At 42.1% G+C, this 27,083-nt stretch overlaps 2 protein-coding genes across 23 annotated transcripts in view; one reads left to right on the top strand and one right to left on the bottom strand.

The window, feature by feature from the left end:
- NEXN (nexilin F-actin binding protein) overlaps nt 1–8,217 on the top strand; it is an 18,904-nt gene extending 10,687 nt beyond the window's left edge. For 12 of the 14 annotated variants that reach the window (XM_050307228.1, XM_050307233.1, XM_050307238.1 and 9 more), the window contains 6 exons: nt 1,562–1,747; nt 2,820–3,017; nt 4,201–4,422; nt 5,417–5,602; nt 6,036–6,396; nt 6,500–8,217. In XM_050307228.1, the coding sequence (XP_050163185.1) occupies nt 1,562–1,747; nt 2,820–3,017; nt 4,201–4,422; nt 5,417–5,602; nt 6,036–6,396; nt 6,500–6,513 (1,167 nt within the window). In that variant the 3' untranslated portion in view covers nt 6,514–8,217. Of the gene's footprint in view, nt 1–1,561; nt 1,748–2,819; nt 3,018–4,200; nt 4,423–5,416; nt 5,603–6,035; nt 6,408–6,499 lie in introns of those variants that run through there. The other 2 variants (XM_050307240.1, XM_050307235.1) reach the window with 1 other exon arrangement.
- FUBP1 (far upstream element binding protein 1) lies at nt 115–26,976 on the bottom strand. Of its 9 annotated transcripts, none has more exons than XR_007627772.1 (22): nt 26,795–26,974; nt 25,831–25,921; nt 23,934–23,972; nt 23,565–23,604; nt 22,779–22,828; nt 22,616–22,687; nt 22,345–22,402; nt 21,169–21,331; nt 20,995–21,093; nt 20,810–20,911; nt 20,056–20,158; nt 19,871–19,971; nt 19,156–19,297; nt 17,944–18,104; nt 16,994–17,148; nt 16,834–16,913; nt 14,162–14,290; nt 13,461–13,535; nt 12,856–13,001; nt 11,189–11,280; nt 10,244–10,291; nt 115–1,029 (listed from the first exon to the last, which is right to left on the bottom strand). XR_007627772.1 is itself a non-coding variant. In XM_050307224.1 (20 exons), the coding sequence occupies exons 1-20, from the start codon at nt 26,906–26,908 to the stop codon at nt 1,012–1,014; spliced, it is 1,938 nt and encodes a 645-aa protein (XP_050163181.1). In that variant the 5' UTR covers nt 26,909–26,974; the 3' UTR covers nt 115–1,011. The 9 variants fall into 9 exon arrangements, 6 of the variants coding, with proteins under 6 accessions (XP_050163181.1, XP_050163180.1, XP_050163183.1 ...); XR_007627771.1 differs by lacking the exon at nt 115–1,029 and adding an exon at nt 7,740–9,336; XR_007627770.1 differs by lacking the exon at nt 115–1,029 and having other exon boundaries at nt 7,740–10,291.
- Between the last annotated feature and the right edge of the window lie 107 nt (nt 26,977–27,083).

Below are 27,083 nucleotides of genomic sequence, written 5' to 3'. Positions count from 1 at the left end.
TTCACTTTGTATCTGCACTTTGTGGTGCCCTCAGCTTCACAAAGGTTCCCGGCTGCCTGTTTTGTTCCCAAATAGTGCTGCAGATGTTTCAGTGACCAGTTTTTGAGGCAAACATAACAGAATCCTGGTTTTTATTCCCGTGTTTATTTGTAAACATGACAGAAAGAAACGTTGATTACAACTCTCCTCTGAGGAAGAAAGGGTAAAAAAGACAGCTCAGCTCCCTTGTATACATTGACATAATGTACAGTCATGATCACTGGGACTTTGTTCATTCACACACAAACAAGATTAACAAGAAATGAGGTTTTAATCTTCCACAGAAAGTTAGACAATATTATTTGATAGGACTTTGCTAACTTCAACAGACTGCAGTTATGAATGGACATTCTTAGACAAGCAGATCAAGATCACTATATTATATAAACATTCAAGAAATGTGTATTCTACAGAAACAAACCCAAACAAAACCAACACCACAGAACCTCCAGAAAGCTGAAACACAGAAATTCTCAGCTGGTCCACACTGAGAGGGTTCTAGGTTTGGGCAGATACCCAAATTGTAGTTTACTGTTTCACCTCCACCTTCACTTTTTCACACCACTGACATTCTCTTTATGTCAACAATGCACCTTTTTCTTTTTGTTTGGGGTTGGGCAGCAAAGGAGGAGAAAATGACATAGAGTGCCCTTGAAGGCACGGAGCTGTTCTAACTGAGGTGCAGTTCCCACCTCCCACCCTCCTGGACATGCTTTTATTTACCAAGTAATATAAAACAATGAACAAATCGGCTGCATCAAAAGAAATCTTCTAACATGCAGCTTCATCTGCTATGCAGTGTTTGTCCAAAGTTCGAAGTACAAGTTTTTCCCAGGTACTCTGGGGTGTCTCTGAAAGGAGTTTGGTCTTTTGTCCTTGACTGCAGTTTGCAAACCACAGGCTCCTCTTAGCAGGTGTGTTCACTGGAGACAAGCTACAGTGAAGAGATCCCAGCATCTCACTTCCCTTTCTTCAGTGGTGATTAAATGCCTAAAAAGAAAAGAAATAAAAATCTCAATCTGGAATAACAGCAAAGTGTTAATTAATTGACTCAGGTTTTCTATAAGACTCTACAGCATTTTTTCAACTGGTGCACTGCTGAGAACAATTTCTATGCCAACAAAAAACTTGATGATAGAAAGTCTATGAAAGTGATGTAAATAAATTGAATAGGGAGTGATTTACAGTAAAGATCCAACCTTGAGACCACGAAGTAAGTGCTTAACTGTGCAGCCTTTCCTGAGAACACACTGCTGTGAATTACTGTGAATTACACACCCAACAGGTTGTTGAGAACTCCAAACAGGGCACTGAAAATATCCCTTCTCCCTCCCCTGGCTAAAACCAAGACTGAAATGTTTCTCTCAGGAACCAAACTCTTGATATATTTTTTCCTCCGGGAGGAAACAATATATCATTTATAAGAGCTCAGAAAGGAATTACTGGAGTATTTATTTACTACAGAGAAAGTTTTTCTGTTTGGGTAAATCCCTTCTTTTTTTCCTCTCCCCCTTCTCTGCAGGTAAACGAAGGTGGCGATGAAGACTCCGAAAATTCCGTTCCGGAATTCCGCCCTGGGAAACTGAGACTGAGTTTTGAGGAGCTGGAAAGGCAGAGGAGGGAGGAGGAGAAGAGGAGAGCAGAGGAGGAAGCAAAACGCCGCATGGAGGAGGAGAAGAGGGCGTTTGCTGAGGCCAGGAGGAACATGGTATGGCAATGACCTCATCATTTACCTGACATTCCCACTAACTGCAAGGAAGGCTTTAAAAGCTTTAAACAGAGTTAGCAATGGGTGCTTCAGCCCCTTCGTTCATTACTTCACCTCCCCACTAATTAGAAGGTCAGGGGGTAACTAAGCAAGTTCATTCACCCCAAACCCTCACAGGACAATCCCTTCTCTCACCAAGCCTGGAGAGGATTCCAGCTCATTTATCCAACCCAGACATCCCATCCAGTGGCTGTTCCTATGCAACAAACTTGGAAAGCAGAATGTTTTCACTAGAAGGGTTTGTTGGTTTGTTTTTTTTTTGGGGGGGAAAAGAGCAATTCTTTCAACAGCTCCAGGTTTCTCTCCACACCTTTACAAGTGTCCACCAATCACCCCTTACAGCTAAAGCACAATTAATGGCACACCAGTCCCACCAGTGAATTATCCAGTCACCTGGGGCTCTTTGGGAAGGGGAAATGAGGAAAGGCTGAACCCAGCTAATTGAAATGCAGCTCTTAAAGCATTTCAGCACAAAAAGGAACCTGTGGCATTTCCCATCAGAGCAACTTTAATCTGGGTCTCCCTTAGACAAACGCAGAGCTCTGGGACATGCAAGGACTCCTGAAGTTTGAATTCAGATGATCCTGAAGACAAATTTTCAGGGACTTACTTGCTGCAAACTGGGATTTTTCATTAAATAGTTTACAGCTTTGTTTTCAGACTTCACTTTTCCATAACACAATTTCACCAGATGTGCTGATATCACACAAACCAAAGGAGGAATGGGAGGAATGGTGGGGCTGGAAAATTACTCAGAGGGAAAGTCTGGAGGGTGCCCCCAGTGAACAGCAGGATTTGAGTGGCACTGGGCTAAAAAACTGCTGAAAGAGCTGTGGCAAATAAAGAGGCTGTGGGCAAAGCAGGCCAAGGCAGGGATATGAACTGGGATGGCATCAGCAGCAGCAGCAGGCAGTAAATGTTTGAGATCTCTGGGTACCTGCAGGTACCGGCAGTGTCTGAGCAGTGCTGTGGTTCCAGCACAGGGCTCACCAATGCTCTGCATCCCCTGCAGGTGCTGGATGAGGAATCACCAGAAATGTTTAAAACATTCTCTCAAGAGTCCCTCGTGCCTGGGAAACTGGAAATCAACTTTGAGGAGCTGCTGAGACAGAAGATGGAAGAGGAGAAGAGACGCACCGAGGAGGAGCGTCGGCAAAAGCTGGAGCTGGAGAGGCAGGAATTCCAACAGCTGAGGCAGGAAATGGGAGAGGTTTGTACACCCAACAACAGGTTGGGTCTGATTAGTAATTATTAAAATCTCAGGTTAAGAGTGTACCTAAAAACCCCTTTAAGGGAAATGTTCAATAGACATGCTCAATATTATGTGAGAAGAAGGAGAAATAGAGACCCAGCTTTTGAAAACACTGGATATAATGATAATGGCATACTTTTATCACTAATCTAACCAGGGGAATGTTTTTATCTCTTGCCACTCTCAAAGTAAAACACAGTTTCAAATCTGTAATTTTATTTTCCAGTCACTTCTGGAAATCTCCATAGAGTATTACTAAAGCAATTAGACAATATTTACTGGATTGGGAGAACAGAAATCTCTAGTTCCCAAATGAAAATACAAAAATAAAGGTAGGGAAGAGCAAAAAATCCTGCTTTTCCTCAGGGAAATACTGTATTAACTAATGAGGAAAGAAACACAGAGGGCTCTTCCTCCTTGGTGTGTCCGGGCTTTGAAGACTGTTTGAAGCTGACTAAAAATCACACAATTTGCTTGACATTCCAAATGTTTTTAGTTCCAAATGAACTTTACACTTCAATTTGGCTGTGGGTGGCGATTCTTTATTATTCCCTATGGAATGTTCAAGGACATAATTTTTTTTTTGTTAAGCAAAGCTCAAGTGAGTAATAAAGGCTGTGGCTTGTGATGTTCCCAAAGCAATCCTGGGGAAGAAGGGAGGGCCAGGGACATCCAGCTAAAATACACCTTTACCATCAGCCACAGGTCACAAAAGGAGGGAGGAAAATATCAGTAATTAATTACAGCTTCATACATGGCTTGACTACAGGACCCAGAGCTGCCCCTTCTCTTCCAGCCATGACATCCTGAAATGTCATTTGCTTTTTACTGAATTAAAAGAAAAAAAAAGGAATAATTTTATGAACAAAATAGCTGTGTTTTAGAAGATTATTTCACATCATATTGCAAGTATAAAGGTGAATTTCTGGATCCTGGGTTACTCAGTTTTTCCTACTGGTGTCTGGTTTTCTGAGCACTCAGACACAAATGGAGGCATCCTGAGAACAGGGAGGACAGGAACATTCCAGGGAAAAGTCTCTGCTGATTTCAGTAACCAGGAGAACTGCAGTGCTTTAAGTGACACCTTTCTGGGGGAGAATGGGCAGTAAAAATAATTACACATTGTGTGATCTCTGAACAGCTGGAAGAGGAGTGTGAAACTTTTGAGCTGAGCAAAGAATACGAAGAACTGATCAAGCTAAAAAGAAGTGGTTCTATTCAGGCAAAGAACCTGAAAAGCAAGTTTGAGAAAATAGGGCAGCTGTCTCAAGCAGAAATACAGAAGAAGATTGAGGAGGAGAGAGCAAAGAGAAGAGCAATGGATGAAGAGATAAGAGAAAGGGAAGCTGAGAAATTCCAAGAGGTGAGTTGGACTGTGTGTGTGTCAATGATTTCACTGCCCAGCACGCTGAGGATCCAGGAGGGACCACGCTGCTGCTTTCATCAAACTTTGGTATATATTCTAAAATTATGTTTTCCCTTCTTTCCTGTTCCCTCCTTGGGTGCTTGAGGGCATCTCAGCCAGCACCCCTCAAGGGAACAGCACCTGCTTTTCTGCCCCAAATCCTCAATTCACCATCTTAACCTGCAACCTGCCAGCCTGGGGGCTGAGCACGTTCCTGCCTGAGGATCAGCCATTACCACTCCAACTGCTTCTTCTTCTGAGCTCTGATTCCTTCCCCACTGGATGAATTAAATCAAACCCACTACCCAACCCAAACAACCCATCTGCAGCCTTTTCCTCAGGTTCACTCTCTCCTCAGGGTAGAGCACAGGAGGATGCCAGGCTGGAACCTCACACTTTAAAAAAACCAAGGATTGGAGCCCTCAGCCTAAACAATCACACAATGGTCCCTGACCCAAGAGCCCCCTGGGAGCTTTCCTGCCACAACCACGGGGCAGTTCAGGATCCTGAACAACCCTGGACCAGCAGCACTCCTGACCTGAGCCTCAGCCCCTCTCACAGCACTCACAGCCTTTTAGTTCTGAGCTTTTAATTTAGGGATTGACACCAATTGTTTCTGTAAGATCAGCCTGAGGGGTTGAACCCACACCACCACCATGGTGTAAACCACTGAGGATTTACCACTGCCACAAAGTATTAAACTTCTTTATGAATAAAACTTCAGGAGTATTTTCTATCTATCATTTTTGAAATTAATTCTGCAAGTATTTTGCCCTATCCCTGAGATAAACTATGATGACTTTAGACCCACCATTAAACAAACCTGAGGAAAGCCAGGATTTTGTGTGGCTTTTCTCAGTCAAAAAGCACTGAGGGAACACCAGATCAGTGTTACCATCACACACACGTCCCAGGTGGTAAATGAGTCCTGTTTTAACGTTTCCTTCCCAAGGAGGACGACGTAGATGTGAGACCGGCCAAGAAATGCGAGGCTCCCTTCACTCACAAGGTGAACATGAGGGCCCGTTTCGAGCAGATGGCGCGGGCGCGGCAGGAGGAGGAGCAGAGGAGGATCGAGGAGCAGAAACTCCTGCGCATGCAGTTCGAGCAGAAGGAGATCGATGCAGCCCTACAGAAGGTACACATTGCTCAGCCCCAGCTGGCATTTACCTGTGCTTCTGATTGATTAACACTGATGACAGCACTACCAGACACAAAAGGAGCCTTTTACTTGTTTTAGCAGTGCTGGGAATTGCTGAGGTAACATAAATAACAGAAAATTGCATTTGGTGTTTACCCTTCATGGGGTTAAATACAAGGTTTGGGTTGGAAGGGACCTTAAAGATCCTGGATTTCTGACCATTGACATGGGCAGGGACTCCTCTCAGCAGACCAGGCTGCTCAAATCGCCCAGCCTGGCCTGGAGCACTTCCAGAGGAGATCAAGACATGCAAAGATAGGGTGGCACTGCCCCTGCTCCCAAGCACCATGACCTGTGACCAGATGTGCCTCACTGGCACTCACACTGCTACTGCCACTTCAATGTTCTAAACCAGCTTGTTTCAAAACAGAAAAGAGAAGAGGAGGAAGATGAAGAGGGAAGCATCATTAACGGTTCTGCTTGTGAAGATGAGGAGGATCAAGCTCGATCTGGAGCTCCCTGGTTCAAGAAGTCCCTGAAAAACACGTCTGTTGTCGATGGCGAGCCAGTGAGATTTACAGTGAAAATCACCGGAGAGCCAAAGCCTGAAGTGACGTGGTGGTTTGAGGGGGAGATGCTGCAGGACTCTGAGGACTATCAGTACATTGAGAGAGGAGAAACCTACTGCCTTTACCTGCCAGAAACCTTCCCAGAGGATGAAGGGGAATACATGTGCAAAGCTGTCAACAACAGAGGCTCAGCTGCCAGCACCTGCATCCTCACCATTGAAAGTAAGAGTTAGCATTTTCATCTGCCCAATTCTGTCTTCTTTGCATCTTTCCTGTTACCAAAACCTAATTACCTTTTTCTCTGAACCCTTCTTGTATTTTCTAGCTGATGACTACTAATGCTCTACCTTAGCTGGAATCTTTCTTCCCCTCAACCTTCTTACTGCATCATCTCTCTCTCTGATGGGGCCAACTAAAGAAAAGGATATGCAATTATTTGTCATTCCTGCATCACAATAACCTGCAAATTATGAGTGTGTCTGGATTCCCTTCGAGGCAAAAATCAGTTTTAAAGGCTAAAAAAAAAAAATCAATGTATGAAAGATCAACAAAGGAGAAAGCTGAATTAAAATAGTGCTCCCCCAGTAAAGACCAACTGCTGCCTAAGAGAATAAACTGAATAAGCAGCTGGAACTCTGTGTCCTGGTGTCAGTGTGTTGGGACATTCTGCATGAGCACTGAATATTTCAGCTCTTTATCCCACAGGCACTGAACTGGCAAAAGGAAATGTTTACTGATGATGGTCAGACACCCAAGTGCACTGTTTTTAAAGAATTAAAGATCACCCAAGTGCTCACCACTTTCCAAAGAGAATTACTTGTTTCAAAATGGGCTTGCACTTAACGTGCTGTGCCCTGCCCAGCCTGTGCAGATGATAATCCTGCAGCACAACATCTCCCTCAGGTGTGTTGTGGTCCTCACAATACCAACACTGTCTTGGAAAACTGCTGCTTTTCTCACTGATTAAAGGATGCAGGGACGGCTGGTGACATTTATGACTGGCTCAGATTTTAAGTTTAAAGAAACAAGCTTAAAAAATCTTGTCAGAAAGTGCCTGTTTATAATCTTAATGCAATGACTTTACTGCCCCATCTCTAAACATTGTCTCGAGGCCACTGGACTGTTTTTCTCTGACCCCTCCTGACATCAACATCCATGTCACTGTGCCATCACCATCTGACCCTGATTCAGCTTCTTTAGGAGCAACTTTACCAAAAAACCATCACATTTGAAATGACAGGACGTGTGCACAGCCTTGACAAAGCCAAGGCAAGCTGCAGTAAATGAAAGTTCTGCAGTCACTTCAAAAGGAAATCTCCCTGTGGCAGAACCTGCTGCTCTCTGGGCTGTTCCCTACTGGAATTCACTTCTGCCTCGATAAAAAATGGCCCCAAGTTTTCCATTGGTATTTCCCCCACGGGCCATTTAACCAGACCGTCCCTCATTTCACATGGGTGATGCCCATGCACTCGAGCACCAGGTGCTGCAACATTTCCCCTCTGAAGCTGTTATTTCAAACTAACACAGGCAGGGACAGGAGCATAAAGAAGACAAAACCATTGCTATTATTATCCATCAGTTTACATTTATTGAGAAAAAAACCATACAAAAGCCATTATACAGTTAATGTGTACCCATATTACATACAATGTCAATGCAAGCTCAAAACCACATTTTTGTAAAGCATTCAATTTACCTCAAGTCCAAGCTGCATCTCCCTAAGACACTGTTCCCATCACAGTTGCCTTTTTAAGCCAATCTTCGTTTTACACACGGGTAGTTTCTGCAGAGAACACTTTTCTCAGGACGAAAAGGCATTCACATGCACGCAAGAGAAATATTTGGGCACACATAAGAGTTTCACAAGCTAGCTATACTAGGGAAGAGGGGATCCTGGCAATTGTATGCTTGCTGAAAAGCCCAGGCATCCCTTCCTCCCCCCAGCTTCCAGGAAAAAAGCAAAATAAAGAGCTTTTAGCATGCAATGGAAAACTTAAAAGAGTTACTCTGGAAGAGAACAGGGGAGAAACAGCTTCTACCATCCAATAAAATACCACCAGAAACAGATGAAATACCTCAAGGTTAGGCTGTGCAAGTGAATCACGATCTGTCTGCCTGGACAAGTGCCACAGATGGCTGATGATCCAGCTACCCTGAAGATCATCTGCCTGCTGTTGTGGTTTCTGTGCTAATGGAGTACAGGCTGCAGCGAGTGACACAATTCCTACTGAACACCCTGCTGGCTTTTGCAGCTCCTCCCTCTCCTCACCTGCTGCTCAACCTGGGGGGCTCTAAAGGGGGGCTGGGCTAAGTGGGCAACACTTCAAGAGGCCTCCTGGCCAAGTTCACTGCATTTCTAACAAGTCCAGTTACCTTTCTGGCTACTGGAGAGCTCCAACCATCTGCTGTTCTCCCAAGAACTCCGAGTTTGGAGACAGAGGTGAAAAGTGAACACTATCTCAGCACAAACCAACATGTCTAAGGCCAGCAGTGAGAGCTGCAAGTCACACCCCCCAAACCCTGCACACCAGAACATCCCACCTTGCACACAGCACCAACATCCAGCCCACCGGCTGCTGCTTCTCTATCTCCTCCCACAGCCTAAATTAACAGCTGAGAGGCTGGGCAAGGGACTTGAGGAGCAACAGTGGAAGAGAAAAGTACCACGTAAAAAGGAAGTGAACAAATGGCTCATCCCCACACTAAATTCACAGTATCAAAACCTCAATGGAACACACCCTAACCTTTTCTCATGTCAAAAATGAAGTTAACATGTTAAACTACAGATGAAATAACTAAGTGGCTTGAGAAACTGAAGCACAACTTTTAATTTAGTTCCAAAATTAACTTGGCTGTTTAGAAGAATATAACGTGAAATAGATGGTTTATATTATTCAATCACAGTTAAAGTAACAGATTATGGAACATTTATGGTCAAACAAAGAATACTTCAGAGAATGAGCAGTGATCAAACCCAGACTTACACCCTGCCCCATCACATGGGAGACATTGCAGATCTGTCATTTGTGCCACTGTTACCTTGCACATGGAGCCCCTGTACGGTCCATGCTCATCGGCTGCCCCAAACACTCAAAGGTTCCTCTCACTATCTCAGCACCTGAGTCTATGAGCTAGCACTGGGTGCTTGCAGCATCTTCAGCACTGTGTGTGAAAATGAAGGCAGGGTTTTTGAATGCTTTTCTTGGATGTACAGATAAGCAGGACTTTTGAAAGAGGAGCAGCACATTTTAGAAACAGAATCATGAACGAAAAAAACCAAAGATGCTGCTTCGTGTTAAGCTTAAAAAAAAAAAAAAAAGGAAAACCAACAACAAAAACTGAAAACAAAAGCCTGTACCAGACCATCTGTAAGACATATAACATTTTATACTATCAAATATACAGCAATTCAGTAAAGTGTCAAACAGGATACACTGACTGCCAGAGCAATGCAATACTTGCTGTACTTTCACGTGTCAGTGGTGCTCGTTCAGCTCAGCGTGCTGAGCTCACCCTGCAGCATCTGCTGTCCTACCGTGGCAGGAACGAGCACACTGAGTTATCTCCAGGTCCCACTACCACTGCAACACAGGTCAGAGGCAGTGACAGCAACAGCATCAGATTCTGTACAGGAGCTCTTACGGCTTTCATGGGAATTGTAAATGGGAATTGCCCTACTATAAAAACATTTGTGAAGGCTGTTGACATTTCTAACCAAAGTAATTCCTGCATATTTGAAAAGGTTTTGATTCTTTAATTGCAACAATTAGAGCTATTTGAGGAAAAATAACCAAAATTACTTATTCTGATCAAGTTCAATTACTGCAATCTAATAATCTTTTCTAAAAAAAAAAAAAAAAAACATAAAAAAGAAAAAAATACATATTTACCTAGAAATAGAAACAGTTGTTTAAAAACTTAAGACTTTCCACTGAAATGGAACCGTGAGTAACAATGCATTTGGGGAAGCAGCAGATTGCTTTTCAATACACAACCACAAAGATCTCACAGGGACAACATTAATGTACTGAAATAGATTAATTTATATACTTCCTTAGGTTGTGCTTACCTGTTGCTTTTTTGCAGCAGAACCTAAGGTGGAAGGTCTGGGAAGGCACTGTGAAGTATAAATAATTGCACTGTTTGCAATTAATAAAGATTTTATACCTTAAATGAATCAAAATCAACAGCCTCCATTTTGTGACTGATAAAGAATCCAGTGAATTTAATTTTTGCTCAGTTTAGTACATAATAAATGCACCATTCTGTAAGGTTATCTACAAAATACCATGCAAAATACCTGAACTAATTAACTTAATGCCCTACACTAAAGATAGCAAATACTGTCCTAGCCTTTTTCAAGCTACCAGCATAATTCCTACTTTTAAAAGGGATAAAAATAATTCCTTCTATTTCTACAGCACAATACATACATTGCTGATTACCTGAATAAACTACTTCAGTTTTCAAGCCTTAACTTTTACTTCTCTGTGCAGCCACCCTAAAAAATTTAATTCTCAAAGCAACAACATGGTGTTCCAAAAAAAAAAAAAAAAAAATTAAGCAATTAACAGTTATAGAATTATTTAAAACATACCTACATCACTACATATCCACAAACTGGCTGAAGACAAAGACAACTTCTGGCTAACAAGTGGTTCCAAAGACTTCAATGTTACGATATGCAAACTTTAAAAACACTGAATGACAGCTGTCTCAGGAGTACTAATGAGAAAAGCTATTACTCAGAGAAACAGAAACATGATTTTCTTTAGCTAGTGCTAAAAGTTTCAGGAATACTTACCCACAAAACTCATATTATGTGTATGTATATATATATAAGAGAGAGATAAGCAAAGCTACGTTTGTGAACGAAGAAGCAATTAGGAGTTCCTAAGATTATCAGCACTGTATTCCAACATAATATCACACAAGTACATTTTGCATTATGTGGAACATAATTGACAAAAAGATACTGTTGCAGTTCATCCATTTGTCATTCTGATGTACTTACAGTGCAATGCTCCTTGAAGGAACACTCAAGGGTGATAACACAGCACAGTCCTCCTCACCCCTACAGAGCTAGTGCTACACTGGCTGGATCACCTGCACTCCAACAGACAATGCAAGACAGGCTGTAGTGCACAAATCTCACAAATGCAAAGAGCAAACAGAGCTTGTCACAACGAGCATTAGAGCAATAAGAAGTTGCAAGGAGATATATATATATAAAAAAAAATAATCAGTCGATTCAAAATAGTTGAATATTTACAAAACCAGAAGTTATCTGCTCTGCAGGAAGTTCTCAACCACTCCCACCGACAAAACAGCGTTTCGAGGACAGAGCAATTTTCTATCTGCTATGCAAACCACATTGACTTTCTACACTGCATTCAAAGTGGACTACTTTAAACTGAAGGCTTAAGCACATTACACTTAAAAGTCAGTTTTATAACTAGTCTGAAAAAATCCATCAAACAGTTATGCAGGAACAGTTTTGCAGTACTCGTTAAAAAACAAGAGTTATCTGTTACAGCAGCTGCACAGGTCTGAAACAGTGGTCATGGACAAAGGAAATGTCACTGTTAATGCAATGCAAGTTTGCCAAAAGATCACCTTCTGAAACACATGCACTTGGAATCAAATAGAAAGAAAATTAAGGTATCAAGATTACTGGTGCTAGGCAGCAATATACAACGAATGAGAGAGATCCTCCATCTACAACTATTGTGCAAGAGGGGAAAAACATGCTAATGACAAGCTTTAAACTCCACCAGGTCTCACCAGAGGGGGAAAAAAAAACAACTCATTTGTGGACAGGTACCTTGAGTCAGCGTTGCAAATCAATCCTATGACTCTGCAACACCCACATATCCAACTTACCGACACAGGAGGTTTCAGATTATTTATTGTAAAGCACAAAACAGGCATTTTAAAAGTGATAAAGTATACATTGAAAAAGTACATTTATATCACAAAGCATTGACCACATAATTGCAAATACATTTGCTGGAATGTGTACATCTACACTAATACTAAAAACAAACCATTTTTTTTTGTTGTTGTTTTCATTTCTACACAGAAATATTACCTCCTATCAGTAGTGATAGATATTTTGTACATTTTCAAAAACACTATTTTTTTTTTTTAACCAAAATTAAGATCTTCATCAAGGCGTCTGCATCCATACATTTAACAAAGGTTTTTTCCCCCACACAATGAAGCAAATACTGTATTGTCCACTTCTTATTATTGGCCCTGTGCAGAAGAAATACATAAGAGATACACAAAAAGTTAAAGAAAATCCTTGAAATCGAGCTAACTCAGGAGTGAAGCCTTTAAGAAAGAAAAATTGGTTAATGTAAATGGTGGTGGCTTCTTGCATGGTTTTCAAAACCCTGGGAGGAGGAGAAAGTTTTTCCTTTTTTTTTTTTTTTAAAAAGAAAACGAAAAAAACCAAACAACCCCCCCAAAACATAATCACCAAACATACAAAGTTACCAGGTAAACAAAGTTATCTTATTAATTAATTTACTCTGAGAGCTACTTGGCTAGAGAAAAAAAAACAAAATAAAAGATGCACACTCTGAAGGGACAGAGAGCAAGAGACATGCAAAAAAAAAACCAAACCAAACACCTGTGTGAAAGGATCAGCGGGTAGAAAACACTGGGACACTGTACCTGTGGCGCTGGAGGGTGTTGAGGCATCCCCTGCGGGCTGCTCTGCGCGTAGTAAGCTGCTTGTTGTCGGTAATACTCGGCCCACGCCGCGCTGTAATCGGGCTGCCCGCCCGGGGGAGCCCCGGTGGGGGCGGGCACGGCTTGGCCTGTAAAAAGAATCACCTCGTTAGCACCTCGTGGTTTTAAACTCAGTTTTTTTCCCCAGGCTCCTCTCTGCAAGTTGGTTTTGTTGCAAGGCTCAGTAGTTCTGAGCTGTGCACACTTTAGTGTGCACAGCTCAGAACTACTGAGCCTTGCAACAAAAGATGAGTGAATAATCAACTGCTATACTTTAAATTACTCATATTGAGGTATTTAAAGGATGTTGTTTCTCAAGGATTAAACCCAGCCATCTCACTAAGTCTGCAGTATTTCTGTGCAGCCTTTAAATGCCTTAAATACAAATGAAAGCTGAGCCTGTTTTCCAGCAGGGCCCTCAGCAGTGGATGGTTCAGAGGACAAAGGGATCATGCATTTTTATTTTTTGTGGTAAAAAAGCGAGCAAGACACACAAGGCTCTTAAAACATCCCAGTAAGCACCAAGAGAAGAAGCCCTGCACACTCACCCATTTTTTTGTAGTACTCCTCCCAGGCCTTGGTGTAGTCAACCTGCCCTGCTGGTGCTGGATTGGGCTGATCTCCTGAATTACATTAAAAGCAGTTAAACTAAAACTCCTGGGCTTTGCTTCATACAGCACATAAATCATCAACAGAAATGTGCAGGGACAATCCCAGATGACAGCACTCGGATCTGACCCTACAAACCTTTGTGGTAGGAGCTACTACAAATATAAAGTATTAGTAAAAGATACCACAAAGAAATGTTTGAAGTGCTTGGCGTGTTTTCAAGATTCAGGAAGTGCACACCACTCATGATACAAAATGCTACCTAAAATTCAAGTGGTAAGCCTCATCCAGGCAGAAGTTATAATGACACTACTAAACACCACAACTGTAATTGTCCTAAACCCAATGGAAGTGATGCAACCAAGTGTTCAAGCAAATGACAGTAATTTTTAGTTATGACTGCTCTGCACAGGCATTTAGTCAGCCCAAGAGGTGGCAAAATTGTCTTTGGAGTGCATTGCATAACAAATTCATTACCCTTACTACTGCTGAAATTAAGAAAAGCAGGGCTGTAAGCAATAATTTTCAAAGAAAACCAGCTACTTAAATAAATTTACCCAACATATGAAGACAAGAGTAAAAAATAACTGGGCCTTCACAGCTGCAGGAATGAGAAACGTGTCCATGTGAGTGAAATTACCTTGTCCATTAGTCTGGGTGGTAGCTGGTCCACCAGGAGGGGCTGCAGGTGGTGGCTGTGCTTGCTGCTGGTAATAGTGAGCATAATAAGCTGCCCACGCTGCTGAATTGGGATCTGTTCCTGGCTTACCTATGGAAACAGAACAGCACCATTTACAAAAGCAGTACCACTATGAACAGAATGCTGCCCTCAATTAATCCTCTCCTACACACTCGTATTTTCCTCTAAGGGAAAATCCATCTCAACAAAATAACCATGTACATCTTTGAAGTATTTTTTCTGTCAGGTTTCAGAACAGTGCACTGTACAAAATGTACTTTCATTGGGCTGGTGAGACCAAATGACTTCAGAACCCTTACAACTACAATGCCATTCATTACTTTTTCAAGGTGACAAGCAGGAAGAGGCTTTGCAAGTTTAATCAGACAGTCCTGTTAATCAGTGGTAGCACCAAACAAGTGAGTGGGTTCACTCTGGTTATACCCTCACGCTAATGGCACTGGCACCGGTGCAGGAGGCATGCCAAAAACATATTTCTGAAACAGAAGAATACAAAGCTTACTGGGTATGTGCAATGCATGGCAGTTCAACTTTAAGGTAACAGTCAAACACAAACACACAGCATGTTAAGAACCTAAATCCCCCAACATGGCTAGTAAGCATCACTATTTACTTACAGCTTTTTAGTATAACAATGTATATAATTTAGTATAAAACAGTAACATGTGCCCCTCCTGCAGCTATCCCCACGGTTCCTGATTTTATCTACATCTAGGTAAGTCACTGATGCTGTTTCCTAGAGTTTTGTTACTCTGTTTTTCACACTTAGCCTTTAGGAATGGTTTATTGTTACTGAATCACAGATTGCTTACATTAGCAGACTGGTAACCCACAACACCTGAAAATCGACTGTGAGAGAACATCATGTTTGACCCAACCATCACATCTTTGCATACAACACTTGCATTCTTAATTAAAGAGGATTTATTTCTGCAAATAAATGCAGCCAACCGAGGAGAGAATTTCACATAAAGACATGGATATAACTGATACTAAAGAATAACTATACATGAGAGTGGAAATATAATCCTCCCCAAACACCAAATAGGTAAGGCAGTGAGTAATGGAAAAGAAGAAATCCCCTGAAAAAAAGCATTCAAGAAGAAATCCCCAACAATAAAATGAATGCTAAATGAAATACTGTGACAAAAGTCAGATGTAACCACTTCAAATGCACACAGTAGTATCAGCATACAGAAAAAAAATGTTCACACACTATTTGCTTTTTAATTAACACTGCTTGCATCAACAACAGTGGATTTAAACTAACATGTACTATGTTCTAAGGTTACCTGCAAATATCAAATAAGCCATTGCTCGACTCCCCCCCTCCTTCCCCTCTACAGTGGAAGGACAAAAGAGCAGGATTCATTAAATTTCCAAAGAAATCTGCCTGTAGTAACTAGCTCCACTTTCACGGGCCAAGGGCTCTGGAGAAAGCACCTCTGAAAAAAACACTAGAACAACCCATTTGTTACACTGAAATGAGCAACTAAGTGAAAACTGTAGAAAATTCACTCAAATAAATACTTGTCAAGAGAAACATCAACTGCACACAGGAAAACTTCATTAGATTTTTAAGATGAGTATTTATCAAAAAAATGGTTACAAAATCATCAAGGTGACATTAAGAGAGTATTTGCCATTTTTTCTTATGCATCTTTATACAGATAAATTACTTCATAAAAAATTGAAAATATGATTCAAAACAGTCTAAGGTTTTAGCAGTGGTTTTGCATTAAATGACATTTTTTATATGCTGAGACTTGAGGTCACTTTGAATCACTCTACATTTAAATAACGACAATAGGCATTTTAAATACTAACTGGATGCATGCAGAGCTACCTTCTGCAAAAGTTTGGGAACTGAAACCAGAGATGGTTCTTGGAAAAGACACCTCCCTTTTTCCACTAATGACCCTGGGTCAGGAACAGCAGCTATCTGAAAATCCTGATTGCATTGATAAGTTATAATTCAACAAAAACTCCCAGTACTGACAAAGATAATCAGAAATAGATTCTACATCGATGGGTTTCAGAAGAAAATACAGAACTATTATAAGTAAAAATTCAAAATACACAACCCTGACTGGTTTTACTGTATTAAGAGCAGTTGAACAGGGACTCAACAAAGTACAGTAGTATCAGTCTGAGAAGCAATCCTCATAGGTCAACAAAAACTAAAACATAATACAGCATAAACTATGCAAAGACAGATCAGGGAGACTGAGTAGAATCAAATAAACAGTAATTTACTATTAGAGAAAGAAAACACATTCTCAGTGTAAAAACATGAAGTGTAAGAAAACTGAACTGCACAAGAACAAAGAACCAAGACTCTTGCCAAAAGGATCATAAATAGGGATGCAGTACCAATAACATTTGTAAAAAGGCATATTCCAAGTCCAACAATTACATTTCAACATCTCACGAGCAACAAGTGGGAAGTGTCAGATGTAGGCAGAGTGACAAACAGAAAAAGCACAGCCTGAGAGAGGAGCTGTCCAGGTTTCCCAGTGTGACACAAGCGAGCTGTGCAATTCCACTGGCAAGGCCAAGATGGATGAATCGCAAATATACCCACCCTGCAGCGCAGCCGTGCCATTCCTTACCTGGATCTGGGGGGTTGGGCGGCTGCCAGTGTGGGTAAGCATTTCCCCATCCCTGTGGAGCGTACGGAGCTGGGGGACCACTGGGAAAGATCAAGGTGCTCGTCAGTGAGAGCAGAGCCAGGGGGACCCTGAAGGAAGGAAGGGGCTGGGCAGGACTTACTGAGGGGCAGGGCCAGGAGGGCCTGGATTGTAGGGAGCTGGATTGTACGGTCCCATGGGAGCACCGGGACCTGGCGGGCCAGGAGGTCCATGGGGGCCAGGAACGACACCGTGAGGTCCATGGGGAACAGGGGGCCCCAATGGATTCACCGGACCCTGGAACAGGAATGGGACAGAGGTGAAAATAAACCTGGAGGTTCTCCGTTTTCCTGCAGGTCAGAAACATTTCTGTGAACACTAAGAATGCAATCCAGAAGATGTGACTGCTCTTAAACAGGCAATTTTAAGATTAATTAGGCTTAGGTCAGTTAAAGAGAACACTTTAAAGCAGCTGTGGCAGTAATAACTAGAAAGTTATAATTCTTTCAGTTTTCTTGAGGAAGGAAAAAATTTTCCAAATAAAAGATGGATTTTTCCATAGGTTGCCTTAAACCCACAGATTAACATGAGACTATTAGTTTTAAACCAAACCAATATATCTAATCCTGCTAATTAAACCAGTTTGTAATATCAGGTACAAAAATCCACTAGTGAATTTGACTACATGCAAGCAAAAGTGCAATGAAACTGCAGCTGTTAACTTGGATCAAAACTTTACCTGAACATACTGAGACAGAAACTAAACACACAATTTAGTAGCTTTTGGAATACCACTGGTAATCTTTGAACTCATCCAATTTTTCACATTCCCAAAGCAGGCACATTCCAGAACGCATCAGTAAAAACCACACCATATGGCATTGAGGAAAACAACTGGTTCCATTTCAAGATTTTGTTTCTTTTGGTGCATCAAGTCAGGTTTGTATTACTTCAGTATGGATTCTAATTTTTTATTACCAATCATTTTCTGATTAAACTGGAAGTGAAAGGGAGAAAAAGTCTCCATGAAGGAGACTTGGTTCCAGTTGTGTTTAGTTACAACAGCAAAGCAATCAGCAGCTGAACACTCACTCCAATCTTCTCCTCTATGAGCTGTCGTGCATAATCGATCTGCTGGGGGGTTCCACGGATGGTGAACATCTTCATGTTGGGATCTGCGTTAGGTGGAGGGTTCCTCTGCAGTTCTATTCTAGCACCAGACTGTTGGCTTATGCTTTTAATAGTTTCCCCACCTGCAATGCAACATCCAGTTTTTGGGGTGTCCATTAAAGCAGAAATACTGATTCAAAACAGAGAGGAAAGGGCATGGAAGCTGAGGATAAAAGTGACAAGCTGCCTACTTTTACAAGCTGCACAAAAACATTCTAACTATTTTTAAGTTATATTTTTAAATTAGAGACCACAATAATGTTACTCATAACAGCAAAGAATTCCTCCAGTGTTGTCTGGTTTTTTGCTCATGTAAACATGGCAGATTAGAAAGGAATAACAACCAACACACAAGTTATCAGTAAACACAAACTCCAAACCTAAACTCCCTACAAAGCAGTGAGGAAGCACAGATGACAAAAAAGTGCAGAGAGCAAGCTGGATAAGTCCACAATTTTTGCAGTGCACTAAAATCAGAAGGTAAATTGCCTGAACTGGCTCCTCCTCCTACAGGACCCAGAGAAGTTTTATGTACCCTTTGTATACACAACATTTTCAAAACAAGGATAATTTGGCATTTAAAAATTAAAAAAATGTCAGCCTATTTGCTGTGTCTGGAGAACACACTATGAACAGCAGATTAAAATTAACTCAAGTGTTTCTTTTTGAAGCATACGGTAAATTATTTGTAAAAATTAAATTCAAGAATTATTTTAATGAACACAGGCATGGAAGAAATTGCTACAGGGTTTCACTGTAAAAGATTTTCACTGGAATGTGTGAAAATGAGTTTTAGGAGCGAGTCAGATGCAGGAACACTTGGCTTATCCTGAAGTATCAAACACAAAGTAATTAATTATAAGGTACATCATCTAAGAAACTACCAAACGCTACAATGTAACCCTGCACTCATTACTTAAAACAAGGGTTGGATAAATTCAGTAAATTGATGGCCTCCTAACTTTTAAAGTGCTGGGGTAAGTGTTTTGGTGAGGAAAATCTGATTTCACAGCACTGTCTTGCTCTGCTGTAAATTATCTGCAAACACTCGATACCCCTCTGCAGTGTGGCATTTGCACCAATAGAAAAGCTGAGTTTTGTTAATCACAAATACACATATATAAAATATATTGCCTTTGCCAATGATTAATCCAGTTTTGCCAGTAGGGACAATGAAGTTGAACTCCTGTAATCCACCAGGAGGCCCCATGTTCCAGTTGCCTTGGCCTCTCCCCCTTCCTCGACCACCAGGTCCTGGCCCACCAGGGTTACCAGCCTGAAAAGAAGCAGCAACAAATGATCATTTTCTACAAAAATTACCGCAAGCAAGTCATGCCAGCAGGCTACATCACAGCATTTTTAAAGAAAAAATGATTCACTAAAATCAGATAGTTTTGGTAGTTGAAGTATCTTTTTCTGGAAGACCTAAGTTATATTTTAAAAAATGTTCTGTACAACTCTGCACATGAAAGATGAGAGGATGTCAAAGCAGGCAGAAAGTTTCACATGAACAAAGATGGAATTTCTGGCTGCCTTCTGTAAATGCAGCAGGGGGGCTCATCTAAGAATACAAGCTGGTTTAAATGCCTGAACACCAATTACAACCAGAAGTAACAGCATGTTAGCTATTAACACAAGACAACAGAGGCAGCAGCTCTAAAACCACCTCAGGAACTGCCACGACCTTGAATCAGTTTTATCACTTGCAACACTGTAACTGTAAAAGTAAACATTCATATTCCACACCACTTAACTATTTGCTTTAGTTACACACACAAACTTTCTGAAAATCGGAGGTCTTTCCAACAGATGGGCAGGAGATTTGGAATGGGAAATAACGTCACCCAACCTGGACACTGCGAAGCAGATCTGTAATAATTTCTGCAGCGTGCTGACATCTGTCAGGGGGCCCCGTGATCTGGGCTATTCTGTCTGGAGTCGTCCCATCATCTGCAATCAAAAGGAACCATTCCAGTATATGCAGTCCAGTAAATGTGCAGTCAATTCACAGGAGGTTAGGAACGTGTTACACACCTGGCTTGAACTGGATCCGAACACCAGCATCGTTCTGTATCTTTTTGATCATCTCTCCGTTCCTTCCAATCACAATTCCTACAGCAAATCGTGGTATTGGAACCTAAGGAAAAAACCCAAACAGAGCAAGGTGTTGTTGATGCAGATATTCCAACCAAATTCACAGAATGAAAGGGTAACACAGTAGAACAGTAAATCAGGGCAAGACCTGTGCCACTTCAGGCTTTTTCAAGTGTCTATTTTTTACCAGTCACAAGTCTAACAAATACTGGACTACAGTATCAGAAATAAAGCAATCTTATGCACTACAAGTTCTCATAGTGGTAGCAACTGCAGTGGATATTATGCTTCTTAGAATAACTAAAAAAAGTTATAAAGAGTCTAAAACGCAGATTCTAGTAGATGAAACTTTCAGCCTCTCCTTATTAGCTTGTGACTCTGCATAACAGGTTAACTTAAATATCCTTCCATACAGGCCAAACTCTAGTTTTAGTAACATTAAAGTGTTATAGACTTGGCCACAAAAGTGACTTGCTTATTTGACAAGCTCCAGCTGCAACAGTTCAGGACAGCTGGCAGTGCCAAGTCAGCGCTGCACAGCAGGCAGGGCTAGAATTCCAGCAGTGATCAGGTCATACTTACAGCCACCACCACTTCTGAAATCTGCTTAAGAGCTTTCAGCAGTATTACCCAGCTTAACATTTGCAAGTTAACATCTCAAAATACAGTGAACAAGTTTTTCAACCATGCTTACGTCTATCCCTTCATTTCCTCCTATTCTTGACCCATATTCGTTGCGCACCTCTCTAAAGCCACCTTGATCACGGATTAACTCCAGCACCATTTCCTTGGCTTGCTAAAAGAAAAAGGAAAGTTCATTTAGGTCCTGCAACATCAGAATGGATTGAGAAATGCTCTGGATTGTGAAGGACTCCTTACTTGAACTTTGTAAGGGTCTCCAGTTATCCTAAGGGGTTTGTCTGCACCAGTGTTCTGTGGCCCATCTTGAATCATGACCATTTTGACACCTGCCCGCTCCTGTTTGACAAAAGGGAGGTCAATACCCACTGGAATCCAGATTGACACAGTCACATTTAAAAGGTACATGTATACCTGTAACTGTTTAATTGTCTCTCCACCTTTCCCAATAACTAATCCTGCTTTACTTGCTGGAATCATAATTTCTTGGACTGCATTTCCAGGTCCATCACCGTGATGAAAGCCAGGTGCAGGTCTTCCCTTTTCAACTATCTGATCAAGTAATCTTTTTGCTGATCTGTGAAAGAAAACACATATTTATAAACACTTATTCCTACAACTATCACTTGCCCACACCTATTCTCCTTGGAAATTCTTTTTATCTGAAAAGTTTCTGTCCAGAAAATGTACTTACTAACACTAAGAAATAGGAGGCAAACTCAAGAAATTTGCAGCAGCAACTTAAGGAACTAAGTGTAAGATGACAAAACCCCCAGTATGAGAATGCAAAAGGTGGTTCTTTACCAAACATGCTCAACTGAGTTTCCTCTTCAAACATGACCATCACACCTGAATAAAGTTACACTGCTCAAAGCTTGACTCTGAACAAAAGCTGCTGCAGGCCAAGCAAGGACATTTGTACTTGTACCCATCACCAGAAGGGTGGACAAGAGCATTCACCACATGAGCAAGTCAGCTGCCAGCAGAGGACTGTCATCAGGATTTCACTAACATCAGTTAAGAACTCTCCCCTTTAGTTTGTGAGCAGAATAAATTACAATTACAAAGAGAATTCCCCTGAAGGAAATGCCTTCGTGAATGGCAGACTTGAAAGGAGAATGACACCTCCCTTCCCAAAGGAAAACATGTAGCTGCAGGCCCTACCTGCAAACATCACTGGGAGCAGCTAACATAAATAATACCATTATACCACTGCACTCCAGACCTTTCCTAGCAAAGCCTCCACCAGTTGATCTTCAAGTCCCTTTCCAGCATATGTTTCTTTTAAATATATATATACACATTTCTTTTTCAAGCTGAGAACAGTGCATGGTTATGCAATTATTATCTACAACAAAATTTGGATTTGAATTCAAGTTGAAGTTCTACTCTTTCTGTCCTAAAATTCCAAGTATGCTGGGAAATGTGACTACAGGTTAAGGGCCTTTTTCCTCCTGTATATATTTAATTGTCACCAAACTGCCTCTTCAGTAGAGGAAAAACATCTACTATATAAGTATTACATTCAGCTCTAAAAAATGCAGTGTACTGCCCAACCTAACATGCACACACACAACTGGTTTCACTTACTGAACAGACTCTGGTGTTCCAGTCAGCATACATGATCGTTCAGGCAGGCCTCCACTATCTGCAGCCAGCAAATAAAACCAACTTGTCAGTAAAGTCAGAAAGAGAGCAGGAAATTAATCCTATCCCATGTTCTTTAGACCATGACAGTCACAACTCCAACAGACAATTTAAGTGTACCTTAAGTGAAGGCTGAGGCAATGAGAGGCAATGAATATTCTGAACTTTCCACCACCCCCCAGATAACCAAATGTAAAAAGCCACAGATAGTTACCAGGTGCAATCTGTATTTTACAGCCAGACTCTTGCTGGATGCGGGAGATCTGCTCTCCACCTCTGCCAATTACTTGAAGAAAGAAGATACAGAAAGGTTATTTGTATTGACAGCATCTGCTGACATCCTGCACTACACTACAGGACACATCCACACTACTTACTGAATCCAACCATCCCATCTGGAACTTTGTATTCCTCTGTCATCACAGACCTGCAGGGAATGTTTAACCAAAGACAGTGACCATCCAGAGATCAAAGTGGCATTACATTTTTATAGATACCTTTAAGAAACCTTCTGCCCCCACCATCCACCCATTACCCTTACAAGCCATGATGCAAGCACAGCTGCCCCAGCTGACAACACACAGAAACAACCCAAAAGGTTCACGTGTAACACAAATCAATCCCATCCCTTTATTGTGGCACAGAAAAGGCCACTGGAGCATTTCAAGGTTCATCTGCACATCCACCACAGTATGCTGAAAATGTCAGCATCTCATCTGCCAAACCTATCCAAACCATAAGAATAACAGTTCAGGTAAGAAGTGAGTGAGAAGACCACTAAGTTGTAGCTGAGTGATACTCTGTGTAAGGTTTGGATGGTTTTTGTTGGGTTTGAGTCCATCAACGTTCCTTTCTGTTCCCAAGATTATGTCCCTCTCTTTCCCTACAGATCTGCTTCCAACTTCCAGTTATGTTACCCGGGGCTCAATCAGCAAAACCAGCAATGTATTTCCCTTTTATTAAGCTTGATACACAGCCTAGGCTGGGAAGAGAAACACCAATGCAGGTGCCTTTCAAGTGTCTGACTTAGGACTTGCTGAAGCCACATTTCAACAGATCACACAAATACAGGGTTGGTATCACTTTTCCAGGAAAAAAAATCTCAAATTTGCTTTATTTTAGTAAAAACAAAACCTCTACACAATCTGCAGTGCAACTCTTACCTTTGTTGCTGATGCATCGGTGGTAGCTGATTTCCAAAAGCTATAAACAAATATTGTTCAAATTAAATTCAAACAAGTGGTGTAGTTTACAGCTAAGCTTCTGCTTTGGTAACAAAACTTAACTGTATCCGATATTTTGCCCAAGTTGGCTTTTAAGAATTCTTATCAACAGGTTTACAAACAAGCTGAAAACATTCTGAACTGTTGCTAAAACCGACACCACTGCCAGTTTGACAAAGACTGGCTTTGCAAAATAAAACACAACCCCCCAACCACTCTTTTCATCACCTACCAGGACACTTTCAAACTCTTGTTCTGACAATGTTACACTTGTTTAGGGTTTTTGGCAACAAAATAAAAATTACTTACAGTCATTCTGAGGAGCAACTTTCTTAGCATCTGGTTGATCTGCAAAATTAAGATTTTTAAAATTTTTTTTGCCAAGGAACTCAAGCAGTGTTTAAACGTTTTAGTGTGAATTGTAAATTTCCAGTGTATTTAAGCCCCCTTTCCTTTTTTTCCTTTCTTTCTTTTTTTTTTCCTCCAATTTCAGGGAGTTGATCATCTGAATAAAAGAAAGACTCTGAGGAGCACTCAGCACTTGGTTAGTAGAGCTGAAAAGATGTCAGGTTTTTCCATGTTTCTATTCAGTAGTTTAACAAAAGGCAGCTTTCAGGACACACTGTGTGTAGATTGCTCAGATACCCAGTCACTGAAACTCAACTAAGACAAGGAACAAAGTTGAGCTCTGTTGGTTGCTCAAGCTAATGATGCTTCTATAGTAAAAAAAAGAAAAAAAAAATCAAATCCATACAAAAATCAACAATGACTTAAAAGAAAAAATACAACAGTATCACATGGCAATGCAATCTCAATCTGAACGTTGATATGAAATTCCTATCCAAATATCAAGCATTTCATAGCATAAAACTTCAAAAAAAAAAGGTAGATTCAAACAACTACATCACTACTGTCCAAATCCTTTCTGTACAGTGGAGAAATTAAAGGCATCATAAACCTGTATCTGAAAAGATAAGACTTCAGATGCTTCCTTCCCACCCCAAAATAAAGGCTACATGAACCACCATGATTTATGTGCAGCAAAAACTCAGACACGTATTCCAAGAAATATCTGTGTCAATCCAGAAAGATCCACTAGTTTATGTCATGTTTACATACTAAACACAGGTAATAAATAAAAATTCCTGCCTTTAAAAGGAGAGGGCATTCCCTCCCAGTGTGTTGTACTGCTCGGACTTGTCCAAGAGCCATCTACACATAAAATAAAAAGAATACATTACATATATCATCTGAAGCATCATTAGCTCATTTCTGTATATTAAAAACCTCACCTTGAATAGAAAAAAAAAAACCTTTATTGCAGGACTCCTGATATAAAGCCTTAATTACATTCTGCAGACTGAGTTTCAATCCTCTTAAAGGAAAAAAAAAAAAGGCATTGCTCTTTTGTAAGACCTACGAGAACATTTCAACAAATTCAGAGGTTTCTGTCCGTAATTTAGCCAGGATTTTGGCTGGATGGCAAACACATCAAACCCTGTTAAGCTCAAAGTGGTTGCTCCATAGGGGACAGAAGACACACAGACATTTCAGGAGGAACCTTTCCTGCAGTGTAAGGCAAATCCAAAAAGCTGCAACAAGTCACAAGGTTTAAGCACGATCTTATCAGGGTTCACACATGCTGGAGGCTGAAACATCAGACTAACAAAAGTGTCTACAAGGTAGAAAATTGACTTTCCTGTCTTTTTTTTAAGTCCTATGCTTTTACAATGAAACGAAGTAATACTTTTATTTGAAATTGTGCAGTAATCAAGTGCATGAAACTATTGTAACAAAGTATATGAACCAATCGAGTGTAAAAGGTGAGCGCTTCCCACTCTAATTGTAACTCCAGGCTGTAACAAAAACAAAAGACCTCACTGAACATCCCTGTGCGGGCATTTCTCGACCAACTATTTTGTTGCCCTCCACTCCTCAACACACATTTTTTAATTTCCAGCCTTTAAACCACATTTAAAATATTTTAAAACAGGTTTACGTTCACTTCACCTCACAGCACAACAGTTTGAAACAAATTTTCCCAATAAAACGAAAACGAAAAAATATGCCGCGATCTACCAAGGGGAACAAAACGTTTTAATGCTGAGCTATAGGAAAAGGAAAATCGAATCCACCAACACCTGCAACGTTCCTGGCACAGCGGCCGAACTCCCCAAACACAAATGCAGCAGTAACGAGCTCGTACCTCCATCCTCCAGGGGCCTTTTCTGCCCTCCGTAACCGTAGTCGTTCGAGTTCATTGATGTGCCAGCATCTCCTCCAATTTTCGCTGCGATCTAAACAAAAGGCAGACTTTGAGAACCAAGATAAAAAAAAAAGTAATTTTACCAGCTCGTATTTATCCCAGACCTTCTAAAAGACGTAAGGAATTCAGACAATGAAAATTAAAATAACCCCAAAGAGAAGACCGTTGCCAAAAGCAGTTCCACTCGTGGAAATTTTACGAGTGCTTTAAGGAAGGCTCGTGCTCATCCTTTAACAGCAGGGCTTCCTATGTTTTTCTCATCCGCTGGAAAACAACATCGACCTAGTTTCCCTTCAAACTTTTTCCAAAAGGGAGTTTTCTTCCCGCGCTGTTGGAGCAACACCACCGTGTCTCACCGGCAAAACAATCCCAGCGCTCAGCACTCCGACCGCACCGCCTTTACAACGCTGCCAAAACCGCGACCGCTCATTATTAACGGACGGGGCGAAAATTCCGCCCGAGCGGCGACGAAAACACCGCCCGCGGTGCCCACGGAGCAAACGGAGCCGCGGGGGAAAGCGCGGCCGCCGGGGCCGCCCTCGCCACACGGGCCGCGCCGAGGGGGCCGCCGCCCTCCCTCCCTGCTTTCCTCCCTCCCTCCAGCCCCGATAAGGCGCCGCTGCTCGCCCGCCGAGATTTGGGCTCACCCTGGCTGGGGCAGAGCTCCCCGGGCCCCTCACGGCGTGTCCCGCCGGCGCTGCCCACGGCGGAGCGGGGCCGCTCCCCCCTCTCAGGGAGCGGGGACGGGACAAAGCTTTCCCGCTCCCAGATTCCTCCTCAGCACAGCGAGGCGGCAGCTCCCCCCCCCACACCTCAGCTCATCCCCTCGCGGCTCCGGCGCCGCGGCCTCCAGGCCCCGCCAACCCCATTGATTCGGCTCGGGGCCACGTTTCTCGACACGCACCTGCCTCGCCCTCTGCAGCGCGTCCTTAAAGGCATCGTTCACTCCGCCGGCGCCGCCGCCGGCTCCCCCGGGCGCGCCCGCGGCGGGAGGGGGCACGGTGGAATAGTCGGCCATGGCGGCTCCGCCTGCCCACACACACAGAGACAAAATGGCGGCGGCGCGCGCCTCTCACATTCCTGGGGGTCCCCCCGAGCCTCGCGAGAGCTGGAGCGGGATCTGCGCGCGGGGCGGCCCCGCCCACCCGCGGGGCGTCCCGGGGCGGCCCGCAGGGGCTGTGGGGAGGGGACGA

This window comes from Myiozetetes cayanensis, unplaced genomic scaffold, assembly GCF_022539395.1.
Source record: "Myiozetetes cayanensis isolate MyiCay16 unplaced genomic scaffold, myiCay2020 scf12, whole genome shotgun sequence".
NCBI lineage: Eukaryota > Metazoa > Chordata > Aves > Passeriformes > Tyrannidae > Myiozetetes > Myiozetetes cayanensis.
This window is presented reverse-complemented; position numbering and strand designations above follow the sequence as displayed.